This window comes from Schistocerca nitens, chromosome 2 (genome assembly GCF_023898315.1).
Source record: "Schistocerca nitens isolate TAMUIC-IGC-003100 chromosome 2, iqSchNite1.1, whole genome shotgun sequence".
In the NCBI taxonomy this organism is placed as follows: Eukaryota; Metazoa; Arthropoda; class Insecta; order Orthoptera; family Acrididae; genus Schistocerca; species Schistocerca nitens.
Genome location: NC_064615.1, coordinates 590,099,603 through 590,127,234, shown reverse-complemented (window position 1 = coordinate 590,127,234; position 27,632 = coordinate 590,099,603). Strand labels below are relative to the sequence as shown.

At 42.8% G+C, this 27,632-nt stretch overlaps 1 protein-coding gene across 1 annotated transcript in view; it reads right to left on the bottom strand.

Moving 5' to 3' along the window:
- Nucleotides 1–27,632, bottom strand: part of LOC126236649 (sushi, von Willebrand factor type A, EGF and pentraxin domain-containing protein 1) — a 485,510-nt gene that overhangs the window by 289,973 nt on the left and 167,905 nt on the right. The window contains exon 4 of the mRNA XM_049946110.1: nt 14,661–14,694. Coding sequence (XP_049802067.1) covers nt 14,661–14,694 — 34 coding nt within the window. The remainder of the gene's footprint in view (nt 1–14,660; nt 14,695–27,632) is intronic.

Sequence of the window (27,632 nt, the reverse complement as noted above, 5' to 3'; positions counted from 1 at the left end):
ATTTGAAAGCCCAACCATATCACAAGCAAATTAAAAGCATTCTTCATTATTAAATGTAGGCTATGAACAACTATTTTCTTTGAAAAATACCAACGTAATCACACACAGAGCAACCAACAGGAGAGAAACAACAGCTATTTAATAGAACTCACGAAACATAAGCTTTTTTTTAAAAAAAAATAACTGCTTTCTTTCTAATTTCTTAATTTAAATTTAGCTGACAAGCTGCACTAAGCATTGAAGTTATAGTTTCGGGGAGAACAGGGATAGTTGAGCCACATTTTCATTCAGACACCTTTCTGCTACATGCTAAAACAAAACTAAAACTGTGATGATAAATCTTGCATTTTCCCATTAAATTATATATTTCGAAACATGAATTCGGAAATACGTAGTTGCAAAGAAATTGCTTACAGAAAGGCTTTACATGCTATTTTGTCTAAAACTGACATGGTGAGACCTTGGCTGTGTACAATTAATGTAGGTTAATTCTTTATTTTTAGGATACTCAATCCAGGTACGGTAGTAAAAATGCTTGAGCTGGAAAGAAAGACATTTAAACCACCATTCGGTTCTCAAAATTTTTGTTTATGACTTAAAATCTCATATAACTTTATAATCTTATAATGCTAAAACTTAAGCTCAAGAAAAAAGTAAGTCTTTCATAACCAATTACGAAAGTGAAACTAATCACACAATCATTTAAGGTACTGATGATAGGAAGTTGAAGAATCATCTCTATTTGATCTTCATCAACAACAGTGGCTTCTTCAATTGGACGTAGTTTGCAGTTCTTTTTCGTCTTTTCCCGCCTATATTAACAACTTTTCCAACAAACTGCTTAACACTTTTTTCCCCTCTAATTTTACAAACAACCAATTATTGATACTTAGCTTCCTGTCCACAAGTACATCATCACCGTCTCTCTGATTATTAAGCGCCATGGATGTGCTCATGCTTTTTTTAAAATAATTGTCAGATAATATGTTAGATGAAGTGTTAAATTACGCACGTAACATTTTCTGACACGTCGAACTTCGTGCGTTGTGACAGCTTTTGTTTACGAGTATGTGGAGGCGCTGAACACATTGTTGTCTGCTAATTATGGTTGGCTATAGTATGGTTGGCTGCGGCGAAAAAGCTGTCAGCACCGACCTATACGTTCGAAGGAGTTACTTCCGTCAGCTACAGCGCCCTAACTCTGAAAAAGTAATTCGAGATTTGAATAGCAAAGTTTCACACAGATGTGAAATGTTTGCAACCAGTGAAGGTGAAACATAACATTTTCATGATAAAATGAAAGGCAGCATGAACGCCGATAGGGCAACAGTCCTACAGAACAACTGCAATACGCTACAGTACTTGTGCATTAATTCATTTTGTATAGGGCATCTTTGGGCCACGTTATTTCAACTATCTTGCTTTACGCGTTCTGTTGTTTGCCGAGTGCTCCGGCATTCGTTCTTGCTGTTGCTCCCTCCTCTCCTGGGTCCAAGGCTTTCCTGTTTTTAGTTTTGGTTGTCAAGGGTGACCCCCATTTCTTTACGATCTTTGTCCACCCGTGTGATCCAGGTCCATTTTGTTTTCTTCTCCTGAAAGTAGGTGATCATACGATTGCTAAGTCTTCCAGGGCTCATTCGGGTCATATCTCCATAAAACATAATCCTTCTTTTCCGGATGGTATAGGTTATCTTCTCTACGTGGGAATACAGTTCATGATTGTGACGTCTTCTACATTCCCCATTCTCTTTGACAGAACCCATGATCTTTCTCAAAACTTTCCTTTTTCGATTAGGCCTTTTTTTTCATTACTAGGCATTCAGAAGTGTACAAGACCTCCGGACGGATAACACTGCAGTAATGCCTTAACTTTGCCTTGAACGATACTGATCTTTTGTTGCAGATGTTTTTGGTTAAATGGAGTACTTGTGCATAATATAATTGTCGGTATGAGTGTAACAAAAAAAAGAAAACCTTCTCTAGTTTTCATTGCCACTGATAATTTGTTCGCTCCAGTTCGAACAAAGTAACAACAGTCCAGTCGACTTTGCTTCTTTTGATCACAACCTGTCGAGTGCCGATTCCAATAATTAAGACTGTCGCGCAAACACAGTGTTAGATATTCATTCTTCACAAATACCTCTCCTCCATAAACACGGTTCAGCAGTTGCATAATGGATAGCTCATTGTCGTGCTTCTCTTAACTTGCGTTAAAGGAACGTTATTTTCGCCTCCTGAACACTCCAGTAAATAAATTACGGCCAAAACGAGCTTTTTTAGCCGGTAGGTAACAGATTTTTCAGCAAATTCAAAACAGACGTGAATTCATTCATTCCGTTTAATTTACTTCAAAAGTTAATACTTTGGGAACTCATGGTTTACATTATGCTGCAATTCTTCTGCGTATAGCAGTCATTAATGCATCCTTCGAGTGCAAAAATGTTACACGTTTTTAACGTTTAGTGACGTTTCCTAAAGGAGCCAATGGAAAGAGGAAAAATCCCCTAAACAATAAGAAATGGATGTTTGGATTCGATCAGATGAAGGAATCGTTGGGAACACTCGTTTCTCAAGCGGTCATAATCTGGTCATTGGGAACTAAGAGTCAACTAAATCCGTCCATGACACGGACATTAATGAGTTGTTTCCAGTCAGTTCTTTGTCACTAAACTTAAAAATTCTTTGTCACTAAACTTAAAAAAAAGAAAACACACTCTACGCAGCTCAGAACTTTTAAGAGATTTCCCACCAGTATAAGCCTAAAAAAAAAAAAAAAAAAAAAAAAGCGCATCCCTAAGGAATTATCCACATCGGGCAAAAGTCGGTAGATGTAATGTACATGTAGAGACAAACAAATGATTATAATTTCAGAAAAATTAGATGATTTATTCAGGAGGACATGAGAAAGAGCTTCACAAATTAAGTAAGTCAATAACGCGTTGGTCCACCTCTGCACCTTGTGCAAGCAGTTATTCGGCTTGGCACTGACTGAGTTGTTGGCTGTAGTCCAGAGGGATATCACACCAAATTCCGTCCAATTGGCGCGTCAAAATCCCTAGATGATTGGAGATCACTGCCCATAATGCACCAAACGTTCTCAGTTGGGGAGAGATCTGGCGACCCTGCTGGCCACGGTAGGGTTTGATGATGATGATGAAGTCCCATACTCCTTGACAGAGCCTAGGGGACGATGCGGGAGACCCGCATCGCTGTACTAGGCAATGTTCTAGCGGAGGTGGTTTGCCATTACCTTCCTCCGACCGTAATGGTGATGAATGATGATGATGAAGACGACACAACAACAGCCACTCATCTCGCGGCAGGCGAAAATCCCTGACCCTGCCGGGAATCGAAACAGGAAGCACGAAGACGAGCAGTAGAAGCTCTCGCCGTGTGTAGGCGTGCATTATCCTGCTGAAATTGAAGTCCGGGCTGGCTTGCCTTGAAGAGCAACAAAACGGCGCGTAGAATATCATCGGCATACCGCTGTGCTGTAAATATGCCGCGGATGACGACCAAAGAGGTACTGCTATGAAAAGAAATGTCACCCCAGACCATGACTCCTGGTTGTCGGGCCGTATGGAGGGCGACGGTCAGGTTGATATCCCACCACTGGCCGTGTCGTCTCCAGATACGTCTTCGGCCTGGAATGTCATTCACTGGAGTAGAATTTTCTTGCGTGAGTAGTTGACAGATGTGAAAATTACCAAACTATCAGTTTAATAAGTCACAGCTGCAAAATACCAACGCGAATTCTTTACAGATGAATTGAAAAACGGGTAGAAGCTGACCTCAGGAAAGATCAGTTTGGATTCCGTAGAAATGTTGGAACACGTGGGGCATTACTGACCTTACGACTTATCTTAGAAGAAAGATTAAGGAAAGGCAAACCTACGTTTCTAGCATTTGTAGACTTGGAGAAAGCTTTTGAAAATGTTGACTGGAATACTCTCTTTCAAATTCTGATGGTGGCAGGGGTGAAATACAGGGAGCGAAAGGCTATTTACAATTTGTACAGAAACCAGATGGCAGTTATAAGAGTCGAGGGGCATGAAAGGGAAGCAGTGGTTGGGAAGGGAGTGAGACAGGGTTGTAGCCTCTCCCCGATGTTATTCAATCTGTATATTGAGTAAGCAGTAAAGGAAACAAAAGAAAAATTCGGAGTAGGTATTAAAATTCATGGAGAAGAAATAAAAACTTCGAGGTTCGCCAATGACATTGTAATACTGTCAGAGACAGCAAAGGACTTGGAAGAGCAATTGAACGGAATGGACAGTGTCTTGAAAGGAGAATATAAGATGAACATCAACAAAAGCAAAACGAGGATAATGGAATGTAGTCGAATTAAGTCGGGTGATGGTGAGGGAATTAGATTAGAAAATGAGACACTTAAAGCAGTAAAGGAGTTTTGCTACTTGGGGAGCAAAGTAACTGATGCTGGTCGAAGTAGAGAGGATATAAAATGTAGACTGGCAATGGCAAAGAAAGCGTTTCTGAAGAGGAGAAATTTGTTAACATCGAGTATAGATTTCAGTGTCAGGAAGTCGTTGCTGAAAGTATTTCTATGGAGTGTAGCCATGTATGGAAGTGAAACATGGACGATAAATAGTTTGGAAAAGAAGAGAATAGAAGCTTTCGAAATGTGGTGCTACAGAAGAATGCTGAAGATTAGATGGGTAGATCACATAACTAATGAGGAGGTATTGAATAGAATTGGGGAGAAGAGGAGTTTGTGGCACAACTTGACAAGAAGAAGAGACCGGTTCGTAGGACATGTTCTGAGGCATCAAGGGATCACAAATTTAGCATTGGAGGGCAGCGTGGAGGGTAAAAATCGTAGAGGGAGACCAAGAGATGAATACACTAAGCAGATTCAGAAGGATGTAGGGTGCAGTAACTACTGAGAGATGAAGAAGCTTGCACAGGATAGAGTAGCATGGAGAGAGCTGCATCAAATCAGTCTCAGGACTGAAGACCATAACAACAACAACGAGTAGTGCTGATTCGAGCTGAGCCCCGATGATCAGTGAAGACTCAGTGCATTGAATATTTACATGTTTTGCGACAAGTCTGCTATTACCTTTTAAAATGAAAATACGATTGTTTGAGTTATTCCACAATCATGAATACCATTTCACTTGAGGCCTGTGGAAGGTACATTAGCATATCTGTTTTTCTTTGTAAAAACGTACTATATAGTCTTGTTTCCCGAAATGTTCTATTTCATGGATGATCTCACTACGGATCTATTGGAACGAAAAGTACATCTAATTTAACCACCTGAGAACATGCCCCGCGCGAGTCAGTGTAATGGACCAAACGAACAGATCACTTGCATTCGCATACCCATCGAGTGCAGAACTTCATCAACCCCTACCCTTCTCCCATTACACAAAAAAAGTCTACAAAATCAGAATTCTGATCCTGCCCCGCCACACAGAAAAGGGAATCAGTTCAGCATCAGTTTGAAGAAAGGACGCACATGTAGCGGATACAGTCTAGTTTAGAGTGTAACCAAAACCATTAGCCGTGAAATTTTAAAAGTTTTCCACCGTTCATCCTGAAACTAATACGAGACGCCTCCCGCCAACACCGACTCAAAGGAAGGCCTCGGCGCTTGTTGGTGACGTCACATCAGCTAGGCAGGGCGAACGCCAGGTCGGTTGCAGGCAGAAACGCCTGAGCGTGCTTATCACTATAAATCTCTTATTTTTGGACAAAATTTTTGGTATTGTTTTGGATTCTGCAGTTTCATTTAGAAGAAAGATTTTCTTATTATCGTAAAGCTACAAATGAAGATCATAGTTCTGTATTACTGAATCCTGTCGAAACAAATGTAGATCATTATGAGAAGATGCTTTGCCCCATTGCAAGCTTCGGAAATTTTACATTCAAATAACTATATTTACTTGATCCATTTTGTTATCGAAACTTACCCCAACCCCCTTACAATGAACTCGTTTCTTTTATTTATTTATTTATTTTCGTTTGACATCGTCACTGGAAATGTGAACTAATTTACATGTGTAAATGTCCAACTGTTGCCAGTCATTAGATTACAGTCGTTTTCAACGAAGGGAATTTTAAACAGGAAACAAAATAGCTTCATATATCTAAAATACTGCCGAGCTTAAACTTTTTTAAACATGCACATTAGAAAAGATAAATATTCCCCTTTTGCAACTAAAAGGAGAAACTTTATAAGATAAAAAATTTTATTTGATAAAACAAGTATCTCTCTTTTGCCTCTTCTTCTGTCCCCCACCCCCTCCCCCAACGTGTACAATCGCAAGATATTTCATTAACATTCAGTGCTCCTCACCGCATAGTCAACCAAGATACCTAAAGAAGAGCACCAATACGTTCAGTTTCTTGTAAAAGCAACCCAGTACAAACGTAACTTTCTCGGATTTACAAATAAGGTAAAGAAGCACGAATTCTGTTGCTGCTGGACCATGAAGTTGTTTTTGTGTGTCAATCCTTAAAACAGGTGGAAATATAAGTTCAGGAGTACACTATTTGTTAAGAAGTGTAATGAACTGCACAATTAGTTGATGGCAGAAATCTCTGAGAACAATGTGTGTTGGTCAACTACCGCCAATAGTTTAACATTTTCGTGTGTCAGAGAAGGAGACACCACCATTATGAGTATGCCTGCAACAGACCTGGCGTTGGCCGTGCCTAGCTGACGTGACGTCACCAAGCGCCGAGGCCTTCCTTTGAGTCGGTGTTGCTCCCGCCCGCAATTTCTCCGCCGCCCCTCTCCCTCACCTCTCGATGCACAGATCCCGGGCAGGCGTATGCTCTTCATCAATGATGGTGAGTATTGTCTTGAGGGAGACCCAGGCGCAAATTCTAGAAGTGTAATATATGACGAAAGGAACTATAGAAGAACTTATTTTTATCCAGATGCTCGGTTTCGAAAGATTACCTCCTACACAGTACGTCAACATTAAAGGTGTTAATAAGTAGTTCTACACCAAATAAAATGATTGTGAACGTGTTTTTACGGTATGTGCATAAGCGTATATTAATTCTATTTATTTCGTGTTCCGTAGATCCAAACAGCGAGTGATTCGCAGGCATACGAAACGTGTCCGACTGCTCGAATATAGCTTACGTGGCAATAAAAGATACAATGTAAAAATAGTATCTCCAAACAGCGAGTGATTCGCAGGCATACGAAACATGTCCGACTGCTCGAATAGAGCTTACGTGGCAATAAAAGATACAATGTAAAAATAGTATCAACTAATTTCAATAGTGCACCTCTCCGTGATGCACAACGCCTCTCTTGTAACGTCTGACAACGGAGTTAGTTGAGCGCCTCTGTAACGCTCTCGTGCCTACTATACGATCCCATGTTGAAACGCGTCGCCCTTCGTTTGATCTCTTCTATCAGCCCTACCTGGTAAGGATGATGAACAACAAGAATAGGTGGAAAAAGCGCCTTATAAGCCGCTCCCTTCGTGGATGAGTTACGCTTCCTTCAGATTCTCCCTATGAATCTCAGTCTGGCTTCTCCTACTATTTGTTGCATGTGGTCATTCCACTGAAGGTCTTCCAACAGTTTCTCATCAATAGTGTAGTTGTACCAGGGTCGACTGCTAGAGCTTACACTATTCATCAATCCTCGGTAGATCATTCTGCAAATCGATACCGTCTTCTGGCGTTGCTACTTCGTTACAGACAGCCGAATCATCTGTGAACAGTCTTGAGCATCCGACGCATTCTACTAGATCATTTATGTACATTGCAAACAATAAAGGTCCTGTCACACTCCCTGGGATACAACGGAAACTACATTTACATCTGTCGATTTTATTCCATTAGGACCGACGTTTTGAGTTCTACCTGCAATCCAGTAGCAAATCTGGTCTGTTACTCCGTAAGCTCGTTTTTTTTTTTTTTTTCACTAAACGGCAGTGCGGGAGGGTGTCGAATGGCTTCCTGAAATCAAGGAGCTTGCCATCAACCTAAACGCCGTTGTCTACAGCGCTATGCATCTCACGAAGGAACGCAGCGAGTTGAGTTTCGCAGTATCTCTGTTTGCCGAATCAGTGTTGATTTTTTATATATCTTCCTTCGCCAAAAACGTCATAATGCTTGAGCATAAAACATGTTCCATAATTCTACAACAGATTGACGTGAATGATATATGTCTGTAATTGTGTGTCCTGCGTCTCTTCTTGAAAACAGTAAAGACCTGCGCTCTTTTCCAGTTGCTATGTACCGTTCGTTGCTCCAGTGATCTACGATAAGCTGCTACAAAGGGAACAAGTTCTTTCGCGTAATCTTTGTAGAATCTGATAGGTATCTCATCTGGTCCTGATGGCTTTCCACTACTAAGCAATTGAAATTGCGTTTCTGTTCCGCGATCGGTTGTCTCGATATATGCCATATAGAACATTCTTACGATGACTGAAAGGAGGGACTTTGTTATGATCTTCCGGGATGAAACAATTCAGTTTTTCGACCTTTTATCTGTTATATTCCGTTTCGGTGCCAGTATGGTCTCTGAATGAATGAATAGATGATTTCGAACCGCTTACTGGTTTTACATAATATCAAAACCTCTAGCGTTTTGTCAGTTGACAAAATTTTATTTTCAAAATCTCTCATTGCTCTCTTTACGCGTATTTTCATATGCATTGATAGACGTTCCCTCTAGTGTCAACATACTTTGCGACACCAACAATATCTGCTTGACAGACTTTGTTTCTACGTTTGTACGCTTGTTTGACAAACCCGTAAATAGAAAAGACTTCCTTCTTATTTTTCTTTAGCGTTCGTTCCGCCTGGTGGCTGGGTCCGCTGAGTGGACTCGCTATCTCCATTTCGGTCGGTCGTGGGCCGTGTATTGAACGAAGATTTACAGCCTCTGGGTCGCTCTGCAGTGTCGGCTCATCGCTGTCTGTCGTCCCTTGGGTCTCTTTCCCATGTCTTCCACTGTGTATGCTGTCTTTGCAGCAGTATCGCCCTCTGCGCGTAGCACATGTGCAAACCATCACAGGCGGCTTTGTCGCATTTTCTTCTGAAACCCCAAAACGTGTCCTGACTGTCGTTCGAAGCGTGATCCAGACGAGTGATGCCACAAGCCCATCTAAGCATCTTAGGCTCCATAACCCTTAGTCGTCGTTCGAGCTCTTTTGTAGCTGGCCAACATTCGGTGTTGTGGAGAGCAAGGGAACATATGACAGTCCGGTAGGTCTTTTAACTTCAGATTATCCTTAATCCGACGATCCTAGGTGACTCCTGTTGTCATTCGTTTCTTCTTCCAGGCTGCCTGCGTCCTTGGGTTGACCTCGTCTGTAAGTTGGCCATCGCTAGAGATTGAAGAGTAGAGATCCTCAAAATTTGTTACTCGTGGTAGATCTTCCCGTTAAAGTTGCTGTCCCCAACTTCTCGTGGTTCTGATGTCATGCACTCAGTTTTCTTGTTGTTGAGGCGCAGCCCATACCGCGCAAGTTGGTCGTTCCACTCTTGTGTCTGGCACTGGAGATTAAACTCGTCCTCCGCAGCCAACGTGAAAAGAGTGAATTTGACAAATTAGTTTGTTAGTTTACGGGGGTCTTTACACTCTAGGTCTGTATATAATTCCCACCATAAAAAAATACGATAATTGTTGGTAGCGGTCGTAAGTTGTTGTTGACTGTACCCGAATACTGTGACCATAGTCTTTAAAAACGGATGACGAGCTTCGAGAGCTCGAGTGCTGTAATACGGGCTTAATGGAAAAATATGTAATGAAGATTAGGTTTTTATTGTTAGGGTTTTAACTTTCCATTGATGGCACTGACCACATCCTTTACGAAGTGATCATCTCCTTGGTGAAGACTGGTTTACTTTCGCTCTCTATGCTGATCTATACTGTGCAAGCCTCTTTCATCCCTGCATGACTGCCGACCCAGTGGCCGAGCGGTTCTAGGCGCTACAGTCTGGAACCGCGCGACCGCTACGGTCGCAGGTTCGAATCCTGCCTCGGGCATGGATGTGTATGATGTCCTTAGGTTAGTTAGGTTTAAGTAGTTGTTCGAGGGGACTGATGACCTCAGAAGTTAAGTCCCATAGTGCTCAGAGCCATTTGAACCCTGCACGACTACACTTGAACTTCCTTACTGTCCTTAATCTAATCTTAGTCTCTCTCTGCAATTTTTACAATCTGTTCCTTTCATCGTTATCAAATTGATGATTCCTTGATTCCTAAGGACGTATCCTATCAACCGATTCCATTTATGACTTTTCTCCCCAATTCCATTCAGTATCTCCTCGTTAGTTAACTCAGTCTACCTATCTAATCTTCAGCATTCTTTAGCAAAGTTTTTCAAAAGCTTCTACTCTCTTCTCATCTGACCTGTCTATCGTTCACATTTCTCTTCCTGATCTTTAATTCTCTTTCCAAATTTGTCCTTAGTTGCGTTTACCACTTGCTCATGTACAAATTGAATAGGACAGAGGATATACTGCCACCGGGTCTCACTTCATTCTCAACCACTGTTTATCTTTCACGTCGTTCGTTTCTTATAACTGCAGTCTGAATTCTGGACAGATTGAAGACAACCAGTCATTCCATTTATTTTATCCCTGCTACCTACAGATTTCAAAGATATTCAACGTTGCCAAAATCTTTTGTTAAATCTAAAAGTTTTATAAACGTAGGTTTGTCTTTTTTCAGTCTATCTTTAAAATACGTCGTAGGAAATATGTTGTCCCACATCTTCCTACATTTCTTCGGAACCCAAACTGATCTTCCCGAAGGTAACAGCTTTGAATTCTTCCATATATTATTGGCGTCTGAATTTTGCAACCATATGTGATTAAACTCATGGTTTAGTAGTATGCAGACCTCTCAGCACTTTCCTTCTTTAGAACTGGAATTACTATGACCTTCGTGGAGTCTGAGGATATTTCGCCTGTCTCATACATCTTGCAAACCAGGTGAGATAGTTTTGTTATAGGATCTTCTCCAAAGGATCTCAACAATTTGAGGCAATTCTCTCATCTACTACAGGTCCCTTGTTTCGACTCAGTGTTCCATCAAATTCGTCTCGCATTACTACCTTTCCCATCTCATCTTCACCTACTTCCTCGTTGCTTCTAACAATATTATCTTAAAGTTCGTTTCATTTATTTAGCCCTTCTATACTCCTTTCCACATTTAGGCTTTCACTTTTCTGATTTCCATTCAAGTTCATAATATTCAATTCAGCACTCAACACAACCAAAGCAGTGCTGCTCAGTGGCCATGTATGCAGAGAGCTGTTGTCTTTTATACAATTTTCAAGCGACCTGCCTGTCGTGTGTGTACTGACTGCACAGAGCTAAGACTCCCCGTAGCTTGAGCAATCGCCGGACGCCTCACTGCCTCCTTATCCCGAGCGGCTGGACCTTCCGCCCCGGCTCTCTCTAGCATCTCTGCAAGTAGGTCGGCTAAGAGCGCCACAGGTATGCCAGACGTAGTAGAAAGCGACCCTCCGACGAGTACACCTGGCGCAGCCTCCGGGTAGCCTCACCCAGCACACCTGCGTCTGCGTCCAGTCTTCAAAAGTCGACGCATGATGGAGTAGGGTGTCTGTGAGGTCGACAATGGGGAGCCGTCCCTAGGCAGCGTGTGGTCGATCAGGTCGATCACACTTGTGAACTCTTTGTGTGTCTCGAGACCTTGTTCGCAGTACGTAGACCCTGTATCTCACGCACAAAGGTACATCCCCAGGTTAAATGAACTATCTTGATGAAACTTTTAAGTGTATCTGAAGGAGTCAAAACAATGCAATATGTATTTTTACGTGTTTGCCCAATTTCGCTTTTAAGGGGTGAACACACCATTTGGCATACTAGGTTTAGAGTAAGGAAGGGAAAAATCGACCGGTTAAAACCGATACCGGTGTTTTACTTCTGAATAACCGTTTTTTCAGTATTTCTTTGGTCTTGGTTATAAAAGGTGTTTTACCGCCCCAAAAAGCTGACAATTATGCATTTTTTCTCCCGCATAGGGAAAGAAAACTTCTGTCTTCTGACGTGGTCAGACGCTAGTTTATCAGATTCTCATTCGTCACAAGAACATTTGGAACTTCATACAGAGAGTCTTGAGTTCTTGTTCCAAACTCCCTATTAGTCTCTTTTAAAACTAGGAAAGAGAGGCGGGTGTGGTCTGTGAGGAAAAACCGTTTCTTCTGTCGTACCTGAGGACAAGGAACATGTTAATTTGGTGATCCCAAAAGACTCGACGGGACGGGTACAGCCTTTGGACATATACAGCATTCGATGTTGGAAGAACTTTGTGCGAAAATTTTCAGATCTATTTATGCTGGATTATTATGACGTCAACTCTGCTTGCGAAACAATATAATCAATCTGCAGTCGCTAATACATAATCAATTCTCTTCGGCAAGGTTTTCCAGAGTACTGGAATATCCCTGGTACTTATCAGGATATTAAGAGAATCGCCCGCCACGATTTGGAAATCCTGCTGGATTTGGTTTTTATTGTGTTGTGCATCGTATGTATTATGTGAAGAAACTTCGTTCTTTTTAATTACGTAGTGTAGGAATGTTTGAACCATTTCTTCATTACTATAATGATTTTGTATTATAATAATGCGCTTTTTTATTTTAAATTAACAAAATACAAGTGTGAAACGTTAAGTTAAAAATCATGAATTTTCAAAATAACAGTTTAGAACATAAACAAAAATAAGAAAAGCAAATAATTAGAATAAGAATGAACGTTTAAATATTTCAATCAGGTATGTTGAAAATACTCTGACAGCACATTGTGTACAACTTATTTTCCAAAGCACATTGTGTACAACCTATATTCCAGAAATAGTATTTCAGAAACCAGTTTTATGACATTTGAATTGATGTGGCGTGAAAGCTTCTTTAATTTATGTTGCAACAAAATATTTCGTTGGATTATTTTGGCCCCTCTACTCACCAGCAGAGTTTCATCAAGATTGTTTATTTCCCCCTAGGAATGTTCCTTGTCAGATATTCTCAGAGGGACACTGAACGATTTAGCAGACATTGCACAGTGTTACGGTCTGCAGAATAGAGGTGGGAAAACTGACAACCCGCAAAGCCCTTCAACATGTCAGGAAACAATCTGATGCTTGATTTCTGTAAGTTTTATGGCTGCATAGTGTCTCTAAACCTTCGTGTTTATATCTAACAACATGGACGAAGTATTTTACGCCGCACCATCGTATGACAAGCCATTCTCGGTTATCTTTCCGTCTCAAATTTCAATTAAATCTCAGACTTTGAGCGTTTGCTCCAAGCACAACTGTTTGCAGCAAGCATATAGTGCCGGAAACAGTAAATAATAATAATTACAGTGAAATGCGTTTTGACGCGAAAAGTCGTATATGCTTTTCACTGTGCACCTAATTACACAATGATATTTAAGAGACGCCTTCCACTTAATGATGGCGGTTTAACCGTCAGTTCGTCACTTATTGCTGTATACATCGAATTTTGATCTTGTGGGAAAAACTCGAACGCCAATCAAACTGGGAAAAAGGTGTAATTCGGCTTCAGCAACAAAGTTTTTATTTCATCGACCACGCGTTCGACGGCGAGGGTGAGCGTAAGATAATCAGTTAGTAAGTACGGCGACAGGGGATGATAAGAGCTACAAGGTGTCACCTGTACGGCATTACTGGCTGCTCTTTGGAATATCATATTCAGTAATAGCGTGAGAGATCAACAGCGCTGTCAGCAAGATATTGCTCTATTGCGGGAAACTGCACTCTTCGATTATTTTTTATTCTGTCCTTACTGTACTAGTGCAAATATTTTTTCTGATGACAGTAGCCCTCTTTTACCGGGTAGAGTCGTGTTCTATCAGCATGCTGAAGAACGTGACAACGGACGACACGGTACTGGACCTTCTCCAGTTTCATTTAAGTGTATGACGTATGTCGAAAAGGCTAACCGAAGTACCATTTGAGTTGTGAGTAACCACCAGAAGGCGAACGATGTTGACATTGTTTCGCAGAGAGTACATTAGTGTAATTTGTCATTTTCGAACGTCTTCATGGATAAATTAAGAAGGAAATGCAAACGATACACCGTGTGATTTCTGAAAAAGAGTAGTTTATCGACAAACAACGCTACATCTTTTCATATAACCTATTTTTCATTCACTGTTCTTGAGCATTGCTCTTCTTATATCGAAATAGTCAGCAACCAGTTGCATAAAAATAATTTAATCTCTTGACCGGTTTCAGGCGCTTCGAGCCCTTCTTCAGAAGGTCAAAGCAATCGCATTATTTACTAGTGCCAACGATTAAGTGCTTGCAGCTTATTGTTGTGGTCAAGAGGTTCATAGTGCCTGTACAACAATGATATTAAGAAGCGAAACAACTTGTTGCAGTCAAACAACTTGCTGCATCTTAATGATAACACTCGCAAATAATGAGATAATTATAACCTTCTGAAGAAGGGCACTAAGAGAGTTTCAGCAGAAAATTTAAGGTGGATACGGAAAACATAACAGCAAAGTGCAACTACCAAAATTTTGAAAATAAGCACATAGTGAACTTGAACAGATTCTTGTCGATGGCTATAAACGGTTTATAAACCTAAAAAGTTCTCAATTCCCGTCCCATTCTCCTCAGTTTGTAACTATGAAAACTCGTTAGATGTTTGTGTACTTACCGTTTGGACAGGAGAACAGACTACTACTGGGACTCTGAAATGGAAGAAGGACCAAAATTAGTGTCATCAAAACACGAAACACACTTGTACACAGAAATATTAATTTAATGTATCCATGCAAAAGAAAAAGACCTAAAAATTACCCATGACGATATTCTAATTTTAGTTGTGGACCGTTCTCCACTTTCAACACCTGATTTCTAAAACAAAACTGCGACGCGAGCGAGCAATAACATCATTTATAAAATGGAAATAAAAAATATTGTTACAAGAGAAGAAATTTATGCAACCGTCAGTATTCCTGGGCGTTTGGACTACGTTGCAGAAGTTTCGCTGAGAAGCCCTTACACATCCTCGATGCAGTCCCGATCGCTCCCCCTGTGATTTCCGTATATCTGGAGCTCGGAAGCAAGACGCTCGTGACCGTTGATTTGCTTCGGTCGAAGAGGTGCACGCCTGTGTTCGATCATGGTTCCGTAGTCAACCGCAAACGTCTACATCTACATCTACGTCTACATACATACTCCGCAATCCACCATATGGTGCGTGGCGGAGGGTGCCTCGTACCACAACTAGCATCTTCTCTCCCTGTTCCACTCCCAAACAGAACGATGGAAAAATGACTGCCTATATGCCTCTGTACGAGCCCTGATCTCTCTTATCTTATCTTTGTGGTCTTTCCGCGAAATGTAAGTTGGCGGCAGTAAAATTGTACTGCAGTCAGCCTCAAATGCTGGTTCCCTAAATTTCCTCAGTAGCGATTCACGAAAATAACGCTTCCTTTCCTCTAGAGACTCCCACCCGAGTTCCTGAACCATTTCCGTAACACTCGCGTGATGATCAAACCTACCAGTAACAAATCTAGCAGCACGCCTCTGAATTGCTTCTATGTCCTCCCTTAATCCGACCTGATAGGGATCCCAAACGCTCGAGCAGTACTCAAGAATAGGTCGTATTATTGTTTTATAAGCGGTCTTTTTTTACAGATGAATCACATCTTCCCAAAATTCTACCAATGAACCGAAGACGACTTTCCACCTTCCCCCACAACTGCCATTACATGCTTGTCCCACTTCATATCGCTCTGCAATGTTACGCCCAAATATTTAATCGACGTGACTGTGTCAAGCGCTACACTACTAATGGAGTAATCAAACATTACGGGATTATTTTTCCTATTCATCTGCATTAATTTACATTTATCTATATTTAGAGTTAGCTGCCAATCTTAACACCAATCACAAATCCTGTCCAAGTCATCTTGTATCCTCCTACAGTCACTCAACGACGACACCTTCCCGTACACCACAGCATCATCAGCAAACAGCTGCACATTGCTATCCACCCTATCCAAAAGATCATTTATGTAGATCACATCCCATGAACACTCAACATCGAGGACACTTGTCCATGAAGGCATTGATCGTCTTGTCTCTCAGTGAAATAAATTTTCTTAACAGCTGTGGCGATTACTTTCGACATAGCTAACGTCATACTTACTTTTTTTCGCATCTGTCTCCTTTTTATTCGACTGTCGCTTGTCTATAGCTGCTGCGACAAATGATCAGGTGTCCGAGAACCCGTAAAGTAAGATCTCAGCTCACAGCGAACATAACGTATTATGCCCAATGAGTTTAGTACTGGGAGTTAATAAAATGAAATGCGCATTTGCCACACTTCGCCAGGACTTTCCTTTTGGTCAATTCGGCCGCTTACTGCAAGTCTTTTTATTTGACGCCATTTCGGCGATCTGCGTGTCTATAATGATGAAATGATGATGAGGACCACACACACACACACACACACACACACACACACACACACACACACACACACACTCCCGAGCGGAGGAAACACCTTCCTGGTCGGGCGTTGAACCTGTAGTCCCGTGATCAAGGGTCAGCAACGCTAACCAACAGACGACGAGCGGGAGCCTGGGGGTATGGAGTATTTTTAATATTTTGGAAGACGAATCGTGACTTGTAAGTAGCCATAAAAACGTTCCAGTTCCGACCCTGTTTAAAAGCTGCGTGATACCGATTTTTAAATCGTTTTCTTGAAAGAAAAACACCTGACTGTACTATGTTTTCTCATTTCCCCGATAACTAGGTAGAGAGGGCGAGGAAGAGTCCGCGGCCACCCCTTGCACCCTTGTATGGGCGCTCTTGAAGCTGATGAAACTCGGAGATGCGTCTCTGTGACCAACCACAGAATGGTATTCTTAGGTGAACACTTCATTGCACGTAAAATGTCTGTCGCGATTGTAGTCACCTAGAGCTATAATTTTTTGCTTGGAGCGGTTGTGGAGAACGGATGACTGTATTATTAACTTTGACCGTCTGTTATAACTCCCTCCGTCATGAGACGATATGCCTTACTTATCGTGTGGCACTACTGTAAGGCCGTAGCATCGTTGAGGGGAGAAATTCGAAAATGAGCTATGGGCCTTTTTTCAAGAAGTGCTCAACAGTGTGCCACAAGTAACTTGTAGATCAATTCATTTCTTCAGTAATGGTAACATCGACAAACTCGCACTTGGCTATGCCAAAGAAACCACTCGCACTTGCAAATGACAATGATGGCTTGCTCTTCACCTGATGCGGAAACTATTTAGTTGGTTATTGTAAGGAACGATCAAAAAGTTCTGGTTCGAAGGCCGTACAATCCAGAATCGGTACATCAATCAGGCAAAATCGCAGTGAGCATTGGGACAATCATCCCACCAAGGCACTAGGTTGACGATATCCGTTTTTTAAAACACCGCTTGCTGTTGTGTGAGAAAGTCCGCAGTTGCCTGTTGCACATCCTCGCCCGACAGCTTGTACTTTTTTCACATGATATATTACGAGCTATGGATGAAGGGCAGGTGTGATAGGACCACTATTGTCCTCTACGAGGGGCGTTTGAGAAGTCCGTGCAAAGTCCGAGAGATGGCACCACCGGCGCGTATCGAGGTCATGTCTAGTTAGTAGCATCTTTGGAAAGAACGCACACCAAGTTTCAGCCATATTGGTCTATTTCTTTGTGTTTGGCATTCGTGTGAATCAAAGAAGTCGAGTGATTGTCAAAAAATGGACGAAAAAGAATTTCGTGTGGTGATTAAACATTACTTTATGAAGGCAAAACGACTCAGGAGCCTAAAGAGAAGCTTGATAAACATTACGGTGACTCTGCACCTTCGATTAGAACAGTTTATAAGCGGTTTCAAAATTTTCGGAGTGGCTTTATGGGCACAAGTGATGCTGAACGTTCTGGACGCCCCGTGGAGGTTACGACTCCAGAAATCATTGATAAAATCCATTATATGGTCATGGATGACAGAAGAGTTAAGGTGCGTGAGATTGCTAGTGCTGTGGGCATCTCGAATGAATGGGTACATAATATTTTGCATAAACATTTGAACATGAGAAAGCTATCTGCAAGATGGGTTCCGCGATTGCTTACGCTTGACCAAAAACGGAATCGTGTGAAGTGTTGCAAGGATGGTTTGCAGCCATTCAGGAAGAATGCGCAGGGCTTTAAGCGTCGTTTCGTCACTGTGGATGAACCATGGATACATTACTATACTCCTGAGACCAAAGAACAACCCAAACAGTGGAATACCAAGGGAGAATCTGCACCAAAAAAGCCGAAGCCCATTCCTTCGGCCGGAAAGGTTATGGCGACTGTCTTTTGGTATTTGCAAGTGATAATCCTCTTCGACTATCTGGAAAAGGGTAAAACTATTACAGTTGCATATTATTCAATGTTATTGGATCGTTTGAAAACCGAGCTGCAAGACAAACTCCGGTGATTGCACCGCAAAAAAGTCCTTTTCCATCACGACAATGCACCATCACACACCTCAGCAGTTGTGGTCGCAAAATTAATGGAAATAGGATTCTAACTCGTTTCACATCCCCCCTATTCTTCAGACTTGGCTCCCTCGGACTACTCTTTGTTCCCGAATTTGAAGAAATGGATGGCGGGACAAAGATTTTATTCAAACGAGGAGGTGATTGCAACAACTAATAGCTACTTTGCAGACTTGGACAATTCCTATTATTCGGAAGGGACCAACAAATTAGAACAGCGTTGGACGAAGTGTGTAAGTCTAAAAGGAGACATGTCGCAAAATAAAAAAAGGTTTACCCCAAACACGTAAGTAGTTTTTATTTTTTCATGGACTGTTCAAACGCCCCTCATATATACAAAAATGATATGGCAGATAGGGCGGGCAGCAATCCGTGATTTTTGATGCTGTGGTGTACGATGAGGTGTCTAAGTTGAGTGACTATAGGAGAATACAAGATGACTTAAACAAAATTTCTAGCTGGTTCGATGAATGGCACGTGGATGAGTAGGAAGAATAAACCTCTAATGTTCAGATATGTTATTACTAGTGTCCTGCTGGATGCAGTCAAGCTGTTTAAACATCTAAGCGCAACATTGCAAAGCGGTATGAAATGGAACGAGCATGTGAGAACTGTTGTAGGGAAGGCGAATGATCGACTACGGTTTATTGGGAGAATTTTAGGAAAGAGTGGTTCACCTGTAGAGGAAACGGCATACAGAATGCTGATACGACCTGTCCTTGAGTACTGCTCGAATGTTTGGGATTCATACCAGGACAGATCGAAGGAAGGCATCGAAGCAATACAGAGGCGGACTGCTAGATTTGTTACCAGTAGGTTCGAACAACACGTAAGTGTTACGGTGATGCTTCGGGAACTGAATGGGAATCCCTGGAGGGGAGGCGATGTTCTTTCCGAGATACGAGGTGCATTCAAGTTGTAAGGCCTCCGATTTTTTTTCTCCGGACTGGAAAGAGATAGAAACATGCGCATTGTTTTAAAATGAGGCCGCGTTCATTGTCAATACGTCCCAGAGATGGCAGCACCGTACAGCAGATGGAATTTTACCGCCAGCGGCGAGAATGAGAACTGTATTAAATACTTAAAATGGCGACGTTTTCCTTACTTGAACAGCGTGCAATCATTCGTTTTCTGAATTTGCGTGGTGTGAAACCAATTGAAATTCATCAACAGTTGAAGGAGACATGTGGTGATGGAGTTATGGATGTGTCAAAAGTGCGTTCGTGGGTGCGACAGTTTAATGAAGGCAGAACATCGTGTGACAACAAACCGAAACAACCTCGGGCTCGCACAAGCCGGTCTGACGACACGATCGAGAAAGTGGAGAGAATTGTTTTGGGGGATCGCCGAATGACTGTTGAACAGATCACCTCCAGAGTTGGCATTTCTGTGGGTTCTGTGCACACAATCCTGCATGACGACCTGAATATGCGAAAAGTGTCATCCAGGTGGGTGCCACGAATGCTGACGGACGACCACATGGCTGCCCGTGTTGCATGTTGCCAAGCAATATTGACGCGCAACGACAGCATGAATGGTACTTTCTTTTCGTCGGTTGTGACAATGGATGAGACGTGGATGCCATTTTTCAATCCAGAAACAAAGCGCCAGTCAGCTCAATGGAAGCACACAGATTCACTGCCACCAAAAAAATTTCGGGTAACCGCCAGTGCTGAATAAATGATGGTGTCCATGTTCTGGGACAGCGAGGGCGTAATCCTTACCCATTGCGTTCCAAAGGGCACTACGGTAACAGGTGCATCCTACGAAAATGTTTTGGAGAACAAATTCCTTCCTGCACTGCACCAAAAAAGTCCGGGAAGGGCTGTGCGTGTGCTGTTTCACCAAGACAACGCACCCGCACATCGAGCTAACGTTACGCAACAGTTTCTTCGTGATAACAACTTTGAAGTGATTCCTCATGCTCCCTACTCACCTGACCTGGCTCCTAGTGACTTTTGGCTTTTTCCAACAATGAAAGACACTCTCCGTGGCTAAACATTCACCAGCCGTGCTGCTATTGTCTCAGCGATTTTCCAGTGGTCAAAACAGACTCCTAAAGAAGCCTTCGCCGCTGCCATGGAATCATGGCGTCAGCGTTGTGAAAAATGTGTACGTCTGCAGGGCGATTACGTCGAGAAGTAACGCCAGTTTCATCGATTTCGGGTGAGTAGTTAATTAGAAAAAAAATCGGAGGCCTTAGAACTTGAATGCACCTCGTACACTACTGAGGAAATTTAGGGAACCGGCATCTGAAGCTGACTGCCAAACGATTCTACTACCGCCAACATACATTGCGCTTAAGGACTACAAAGATAAGATACTTGAAGTTAGGGCTGATACGGAGGCATATAGACAGTCGTTTTTCCCACGCTCTATTTTGGAGTGGAACAGGGAAGGAAAGACCTGTAGTGGTACAGGGTGCCTTTGGCCACCCAACAGTACGGTGACTTGCGGAGTATCTATGTCGATGTAAATGTAGACAGGAATTGTCGACCGTTCAATGGCTTTTTTTAAGGAACCGAAGGCGTGATAATCGCATGGTGTGAGATAAAGAGTATAGTGGAGGTGCGCATTTGTCTCCCACTTGTGTTGGCGTAACTTCTGTGTTACGACATTTGCGATATGAAGACGTGCGAGCAGTACGGAACCTGGCGCACCATTCCACAACGGTGGTTTTCGAGAGACATGCTGTCCCATATAAATTCTCCATTTCCCGATGAATGTCTTCCGATGTTTGTCCATCGGCAGCCAAGAAATAACAATAGCACGTTGGTCCTGTCTAGAATCATGTGGTAATAGCGTCGCCATAGTTCACGTATCCGCATTTACCGCACGCACGACGGGAAGACTGAATGCCACACTAATGCCCTCCCTACATGTCGGTGCTTATACACCCCCCATCGGAATCGCACTATGTTGCGTATACATTGCCGCAATGTCCGCCCTCAAACGGAAACTTTTTGATCGCCCCATACGTAAGAGACACGTCTGGTTGTTCGTTCACTAATCGCATATACACTCTTCAGGCCACCTAAAAACTCCAATCAAAAATTTTGAATACTCATAAGTGACGTAATATTGCTTCACCCAGTGACTTAGATTAGAGCAAGTGCAGATTAGGAAATCTTCGGCTGTTATTTTCAAGACTTTCAATTCAGGATTGAACGATTTACAGTAGAAGTACGGAATTGTGCAAAAGATTTACCTATAAGAACAAAATATCTCAAGCAACCTTTTTGTCAGCAGTTCTCAAGACGAGACTTTTCGAAATGAAATAATGTATTCACGTGGAATCCTTGCAATTACTGCGTGAATAAATTTATTGTTTTTCCAGTACCGGTATGCACTCTTTATTTCGAAGATTCGTCTGATGCACTCTTGTTGAGCCAGTCTTTCATCTCCGCCAAGCTGCTGCAACATCCAGTCATTTGAATACCTTCGCTATAGTCAAGCCTTGGCTTCTCTGCCAAAATGACTATACACTGATGTCTCGAGATGTGTCCTATCAATCTCTTCCTTCACTAGGTCAATATGTCCCATAGAGCTCTTTTCTTCCCGGTTCGATTCAATATTTCTTCGCTACTTATCCGACGTACCCATCTAATCCTCGGAATTCTTCTGGAGAACTACGTTTCAAAAGATTCTGATTTCTTCCTGTCCGTACTGTTTATCATCCACGTTTCATTTCCATACAAGGCTACCCCCCAGACAAATACTTTCAGAAAAAGACTTGTCAAACTTAAAATTATATTCGGCGTTAGAAAATTTCTTTTTCCTAGAAAAGATTTCTTGACAATGCCAGTGTGCATGTGATATGTTTTTTATGTGTCCCATTGCCAATAGTTTCCCCGCTGAACCGTAAAACGTTTCAACTAACCTAGTTCCCTAAAAAATCGCCTGAGTTAATTCCACTACACAACATTACAGTTGTCTTACTTCTACTTATGTTCAGCTTATAATTTCTTTTCAAGTCACCATGTATTCATTTCAAACATCTTCCAAGTCCTTCGCTGCCCTTGACTGAATAACTATTCATCGACAAACGCTAAAATTACTGTTTCTTCTCTTTGAACTTTAATTCTCTTGCCTTATCTCTCCTTAGTTTCCATTACTGTTTATTCATGTATCGATTGAACTGGAGAGGGGATAAATTACAACCCTGCCTCACTTCCTTCTACCGACACCCCTTCATGTTCTTCGACTCTTATGCCTTCATTTTATTCATGATAAATTCTGAATTTAAAATTTACAAAAAATAAATATTTATCGGAAGATAAAGATAAAAGCGATGAACATGGGATAACTAATGCTTGGGATACAACACATTGCATATACGGGAGCTTGTACGATAACTTGTTCAAGGCACACTGTGGGTTCGCAACGATTATTAAAAGTGTAGATAGTAATAATGTTGCGCAGACCCAAGCTTTTTCTTGAAGGAACAGTAATTGCAAATGTCTTTTATTGCTTGCACCGAGCAACACGGATCCGTACAGGTCGCCTTCAGGTGATTCACGAGTTCAAATACTGCACGCTGACATCACGGGGCAAAACACTCCTCTTAGTTCTCTCAGTGCCTGAAGGCAGGCTCGTAACCGCGTCTTTACGTTCTGGATGGGATTCGCAATCTGCTCCCCAGTAATAGCTTCTACTGTGAGAAGCTCGATTACCAGGTTTAAGAGCCCATAATTTCATCTCATTGCTTGTCTGCTTCATCAGCGCAGGACTTTTGCGGGGCAGCTCCGCATTACGGCGTTCTCAAAAGTTAACGATTCGCCGTGCGATGTCGAAAGGCCCGAATGTTGTTGTGTCACTGTATTCCGTCTGCAGCGTGACAAGTTGGAGTATTGTGTAAGAAGGTTTTCGACACGCAGTTAGAGTAATCTACACGCTGACTTGAAAAATTGTTAACTAGTCCGGGTCTACGACTTCATCAACGTTCAACGACATACTTTGTAATGACGTGATATAGTACACTTGTTATACAATGACTATACAGTCGTACTGGATGTATCCTATACCCTTCCTACACGAACGTCTGGAGCTATAAGAAAATTGTCCTTTGCGCACCTGTGCACGCCCCTTACTAAGATCTCTGAAACTGCAACAACAAGATATCGGGAGATGGCGAAACGAAATTAACATGAATAACACTGATAGAACGTCTCCAGATCTAAAATTCAGTCACGTGCAATAAAAACAGTCTACTTGCGGCATAGCTTTATCTGAAGAGAGCCTGAGTGTCAAATTCGCGGAGGAACGTCTGCGTTTGTTTCAACCTTCACGCCATCCGACAGTCGCTGACTTGCAGAGATGCACTATCACCTGCTGTGCGTAGTTTTTCTGTATATCTTGCAGTTTTCGAGTAGTCGTCATCTGAAAACCCAAACGTAGGCTACGAATAATCCTGTACGTAAACGGGTGTGCAAATCTTTGTGATGTAAGTAACTTTCGTACGTTGCGTCACTGACAAGTAATACAGCTGGATCAAACTTGGACCGCATATAGAAAGAACTCCTAACAGAACGTTACAGAAGGTAACTGAAAGAAATATGCAACGAGATGGACAGAAATGACACTTCTATTGAAAGACAATAACTACATTGACGTGTCCGCCTCCGTAGTTGTGTGGTCAGAGCGGCTGCGTGCCATGCAGGGGGTCCGGGTTTGATTCCCAGCCGGGTCGGAGATATTATCCATTAGAGGGCTGGATATTGTGTTATCCCCTTCATCACTTCATCATCATCGATACGCAAACCGCCAAATTGGTGTCGAATACACTCTAGAGCCGAAGAAACTGGTACATCTAACTAAAATCGTGTAGGGGCCCCGCGAGCTCTCAGAAGTGCCGCAAAACGACGTGGCGTTGACTCGATTAATGTCCGAAGTAGTGCTGAAGGAATTGACACCATGAATCCTGCAGGGCTGTCCATAAATCCGTATGAGTACGAGAGGGGTGGAGATCTCTTCTGAACAGCACGTTGCAAGGCATCCCAGATATGCTTAATAATGTTCATGTCTGGGGTGTTTGGTGGCCAGCGGAAGTGTTTAAGCTCAGAAGTGTGTTCCTGGGGCCGCTCTGTAGCAATTCTGGACGTGTGGCGTGTCACTCTGTCCTGCTGGAATTGCCCAAGTCCGTCTGAATGCACAATGGACATGAATGGATGCAGGTGATCAGACAGGATGCTTACGTACGTATCACCTGTCAGAGTCGTAGCTAGATGTATCAGGGAGCCCATATCACTCCAACTGCCCACTCCCCACACTATTACAGAGCCTGCAGCAGCTTGAACAGTCCCCTGCTGACATGCAGGGTCCATGGATTCATGAGGTTGTCTCCAGACCCGTACACGTCCATCCGCTCGATACAATTTGAAACGAGACTCTTCCGACGAGACAACATGTTTTCAGTCATCAACAGTCCAATGTCGGTGTTGACGAGCCCAGGCGATGCGTAAAGCTTTGTGTCGTGCAGTCATCAAGAGTACACGAGTGGGCCTCCGGCTTCGAAAGCCCATATCGATGACGTTTCGTTGAATAGTTCGCACGCTGACACTTTGTGATGGCCCAGCATTGAAATCTGCAGCTATTTTGCGGAAGGCTTGCACTTACGTGACGTTGAAGGATTCTCTTCAGTCGTCATTGGTCTCGTTCTTGCAGGATCTTTTTCTGGCCGCAGCGATGTCAGAGATTTGAGGTTTTATCGGATTCCTGATATTCACGGTATACTTGTGGAATGATCGTACGGGAAAATCCCCACTTCATAGCTATCTCCGAGACGCTGTGTCCCATCGGTCGTGCGCCGACTGTAACACTGTGTCCGGCCTCACTCAGATCTTCATAACCTGCCATTATAGCAGCAGTAACCGATCTAACAACTACGCCAGACATTTCTTGATGTATACAGGCGTTGTCGACCGCAGTGCCATATTCTGTCTGTTTACATATCTCTGTATTTTAATACGGTTGTCTGTATCATTTTCTTTGGCGCTTCAGTGTAAAAAGACTTACAGTAGGTGGCCGAACAACCCCAAAGGGGATCTCCCGGCCAATAATGCCACACGATCATTTCACATTTTACACTGAAGTCACCGTGAATTGACGGTCCGCTGGACATTACAGGTGTCGGGACATTGTTCGTAATAGTGTATGTGACCAGGTAAGAATTTCATGTGGTAGCACATTCCATACCTCCCCCAGTGCGTTTAACAACTTCTGGATGGGTGTGCAGGTCAGCCCATTCGTCGAATATCCTCTCGTACCAAGAGCTCCTTCACTCGGACTGTTCAATTCAGTCTCACGTTGTCATCCATAAAAATGAAGTCAGGACCGAATGCAACCCTGAAAAGACGCACATAGGATAGGAGTACAGTGTCAGAATGACGTTGACCCGTGTGTGTCAGTACGCCCGTGCAACATTATGCCTCCGCACACAATAACACCGGAACCACGAAAATGATCATTTCTACAATGCTAGAGGTAGGAACACGTAATGCACCCAGGATCATTGTTCAACATGCCCGTTTTGGTGCAGCTTCATTACAACGCTGTCGTAGCACAACGACGCTGTGTTCGGCCGACTAAAAAATCGCTGATGCGCGGCCAGCCTGAATGCGCCTCTGTGGGCGCTCGCCACCGTTCACTGTCGTTGGCCGCCAGCTCGGGTCCAGCGCTCCGCGAGAGCTGCCACAGCCCACGCCTTTATAATGAAGGGCGTGTCCCGCGCAAGTATTGTCTGTCGCGCCTGCGGCCTTACGTAAGGACGGCCCGTGCTTTCCGTATCGCTTTACGTCAGGGGTTCGGGTGGCGTGGCTCTCCATCATGTCGACGGGTGAAACGCTTCCTACTGCACTAGCCTGGACTCGTACCGAGAGCTGAACAGGCCTGCCAACCGCTGACTCCCCAAAGCACTGCTAAAAGATCTGTAGCAGAGTGTGATTTGTTAGGATGTTGCACAAGTTCATAGCGTTTTTGTTTTGCATGTTGGTATTCACGCTGCTTTGGGTTTATTTATCGATCATCATTATTTATTTCTAGATCACTCTTCCTGTTTGAGTTTACATATGACCATTTTGTCGTTTGCAGATAGTGAGAGGACATGTGGACGCTGGACAATGGAGTGCCAAGAGAAGAAAACGGACCATTTCCGACATATTCTTCTGTTCAAGTTGAGTAATGGGGTGACAGCACCGGAGGCAGCGAGAATCATTTGTGCCGTGTATGGGGATAATGACACTGGACAGACTCTCTACGTTCACAAAGACCTACAGTGTTTGATGAAGATCGTTTAATCGCATTAATCCACAACGATCCACGTCAGTGTACAACAGAACTGTGATAATCCCACCATCCTGCAACATTTACACGCAACGGGGAAGGTTAAAATATCGAGCGTACAGGTACCTCATGCTTTAAGCCACAATCACAAAAATTAGCGGGTGGTTCTATGTGCATCTCTGATTGTTCGTAATCAACTGGCTCATAGACAACACCGACCATTCCTATTCTACATTGTTACTGGTAGCGAGAAATGGTGTTTTTGTGCTGACTTAAGGAAAAGAAAGGAATGGTTGATCCCAGACAAATCAAAAACTCCCCGTAAAAACACCTGCGCGCATCCACAAAAGATAATGTTATGCATGTGGTCGAACAGGTGTAGTGTACGACGAATTGCTCCCCCGGCGTGTAAGCATCATTGCTGACAGTTATTGTTAACAACTGAGACGTCTTGCAGACGCAATACAAGAACAACGACCAGGAACGTGTGAAGTGATACTACTTCACGATAACGCCCGCACGCATTCTGCTAGAGTAACGAAAAACAGCGTATAGGAGTCGAGTTGGGAGCTCATTCTGCACTCACCTTATTCACCTGATCTTGCGCCCTCAGATTTTCACCTTTTCCGCTTTCTATCGAACAACTTTCAAGGGATTCCTTTCCGGATAAAAATGCGCTGTGAATATGGGCTCGACGAGTTCTTCGCCTCAATATTATGTGATTTCTACAATCACGGAATCGAAAAGGTGCCCAAGCGTTGGCAGATAAATAGTGAAGGAAAATACGGTACACTATTGACGACTTAAGTCGAAACTGAGATGGAAAGACAAGGTGGCA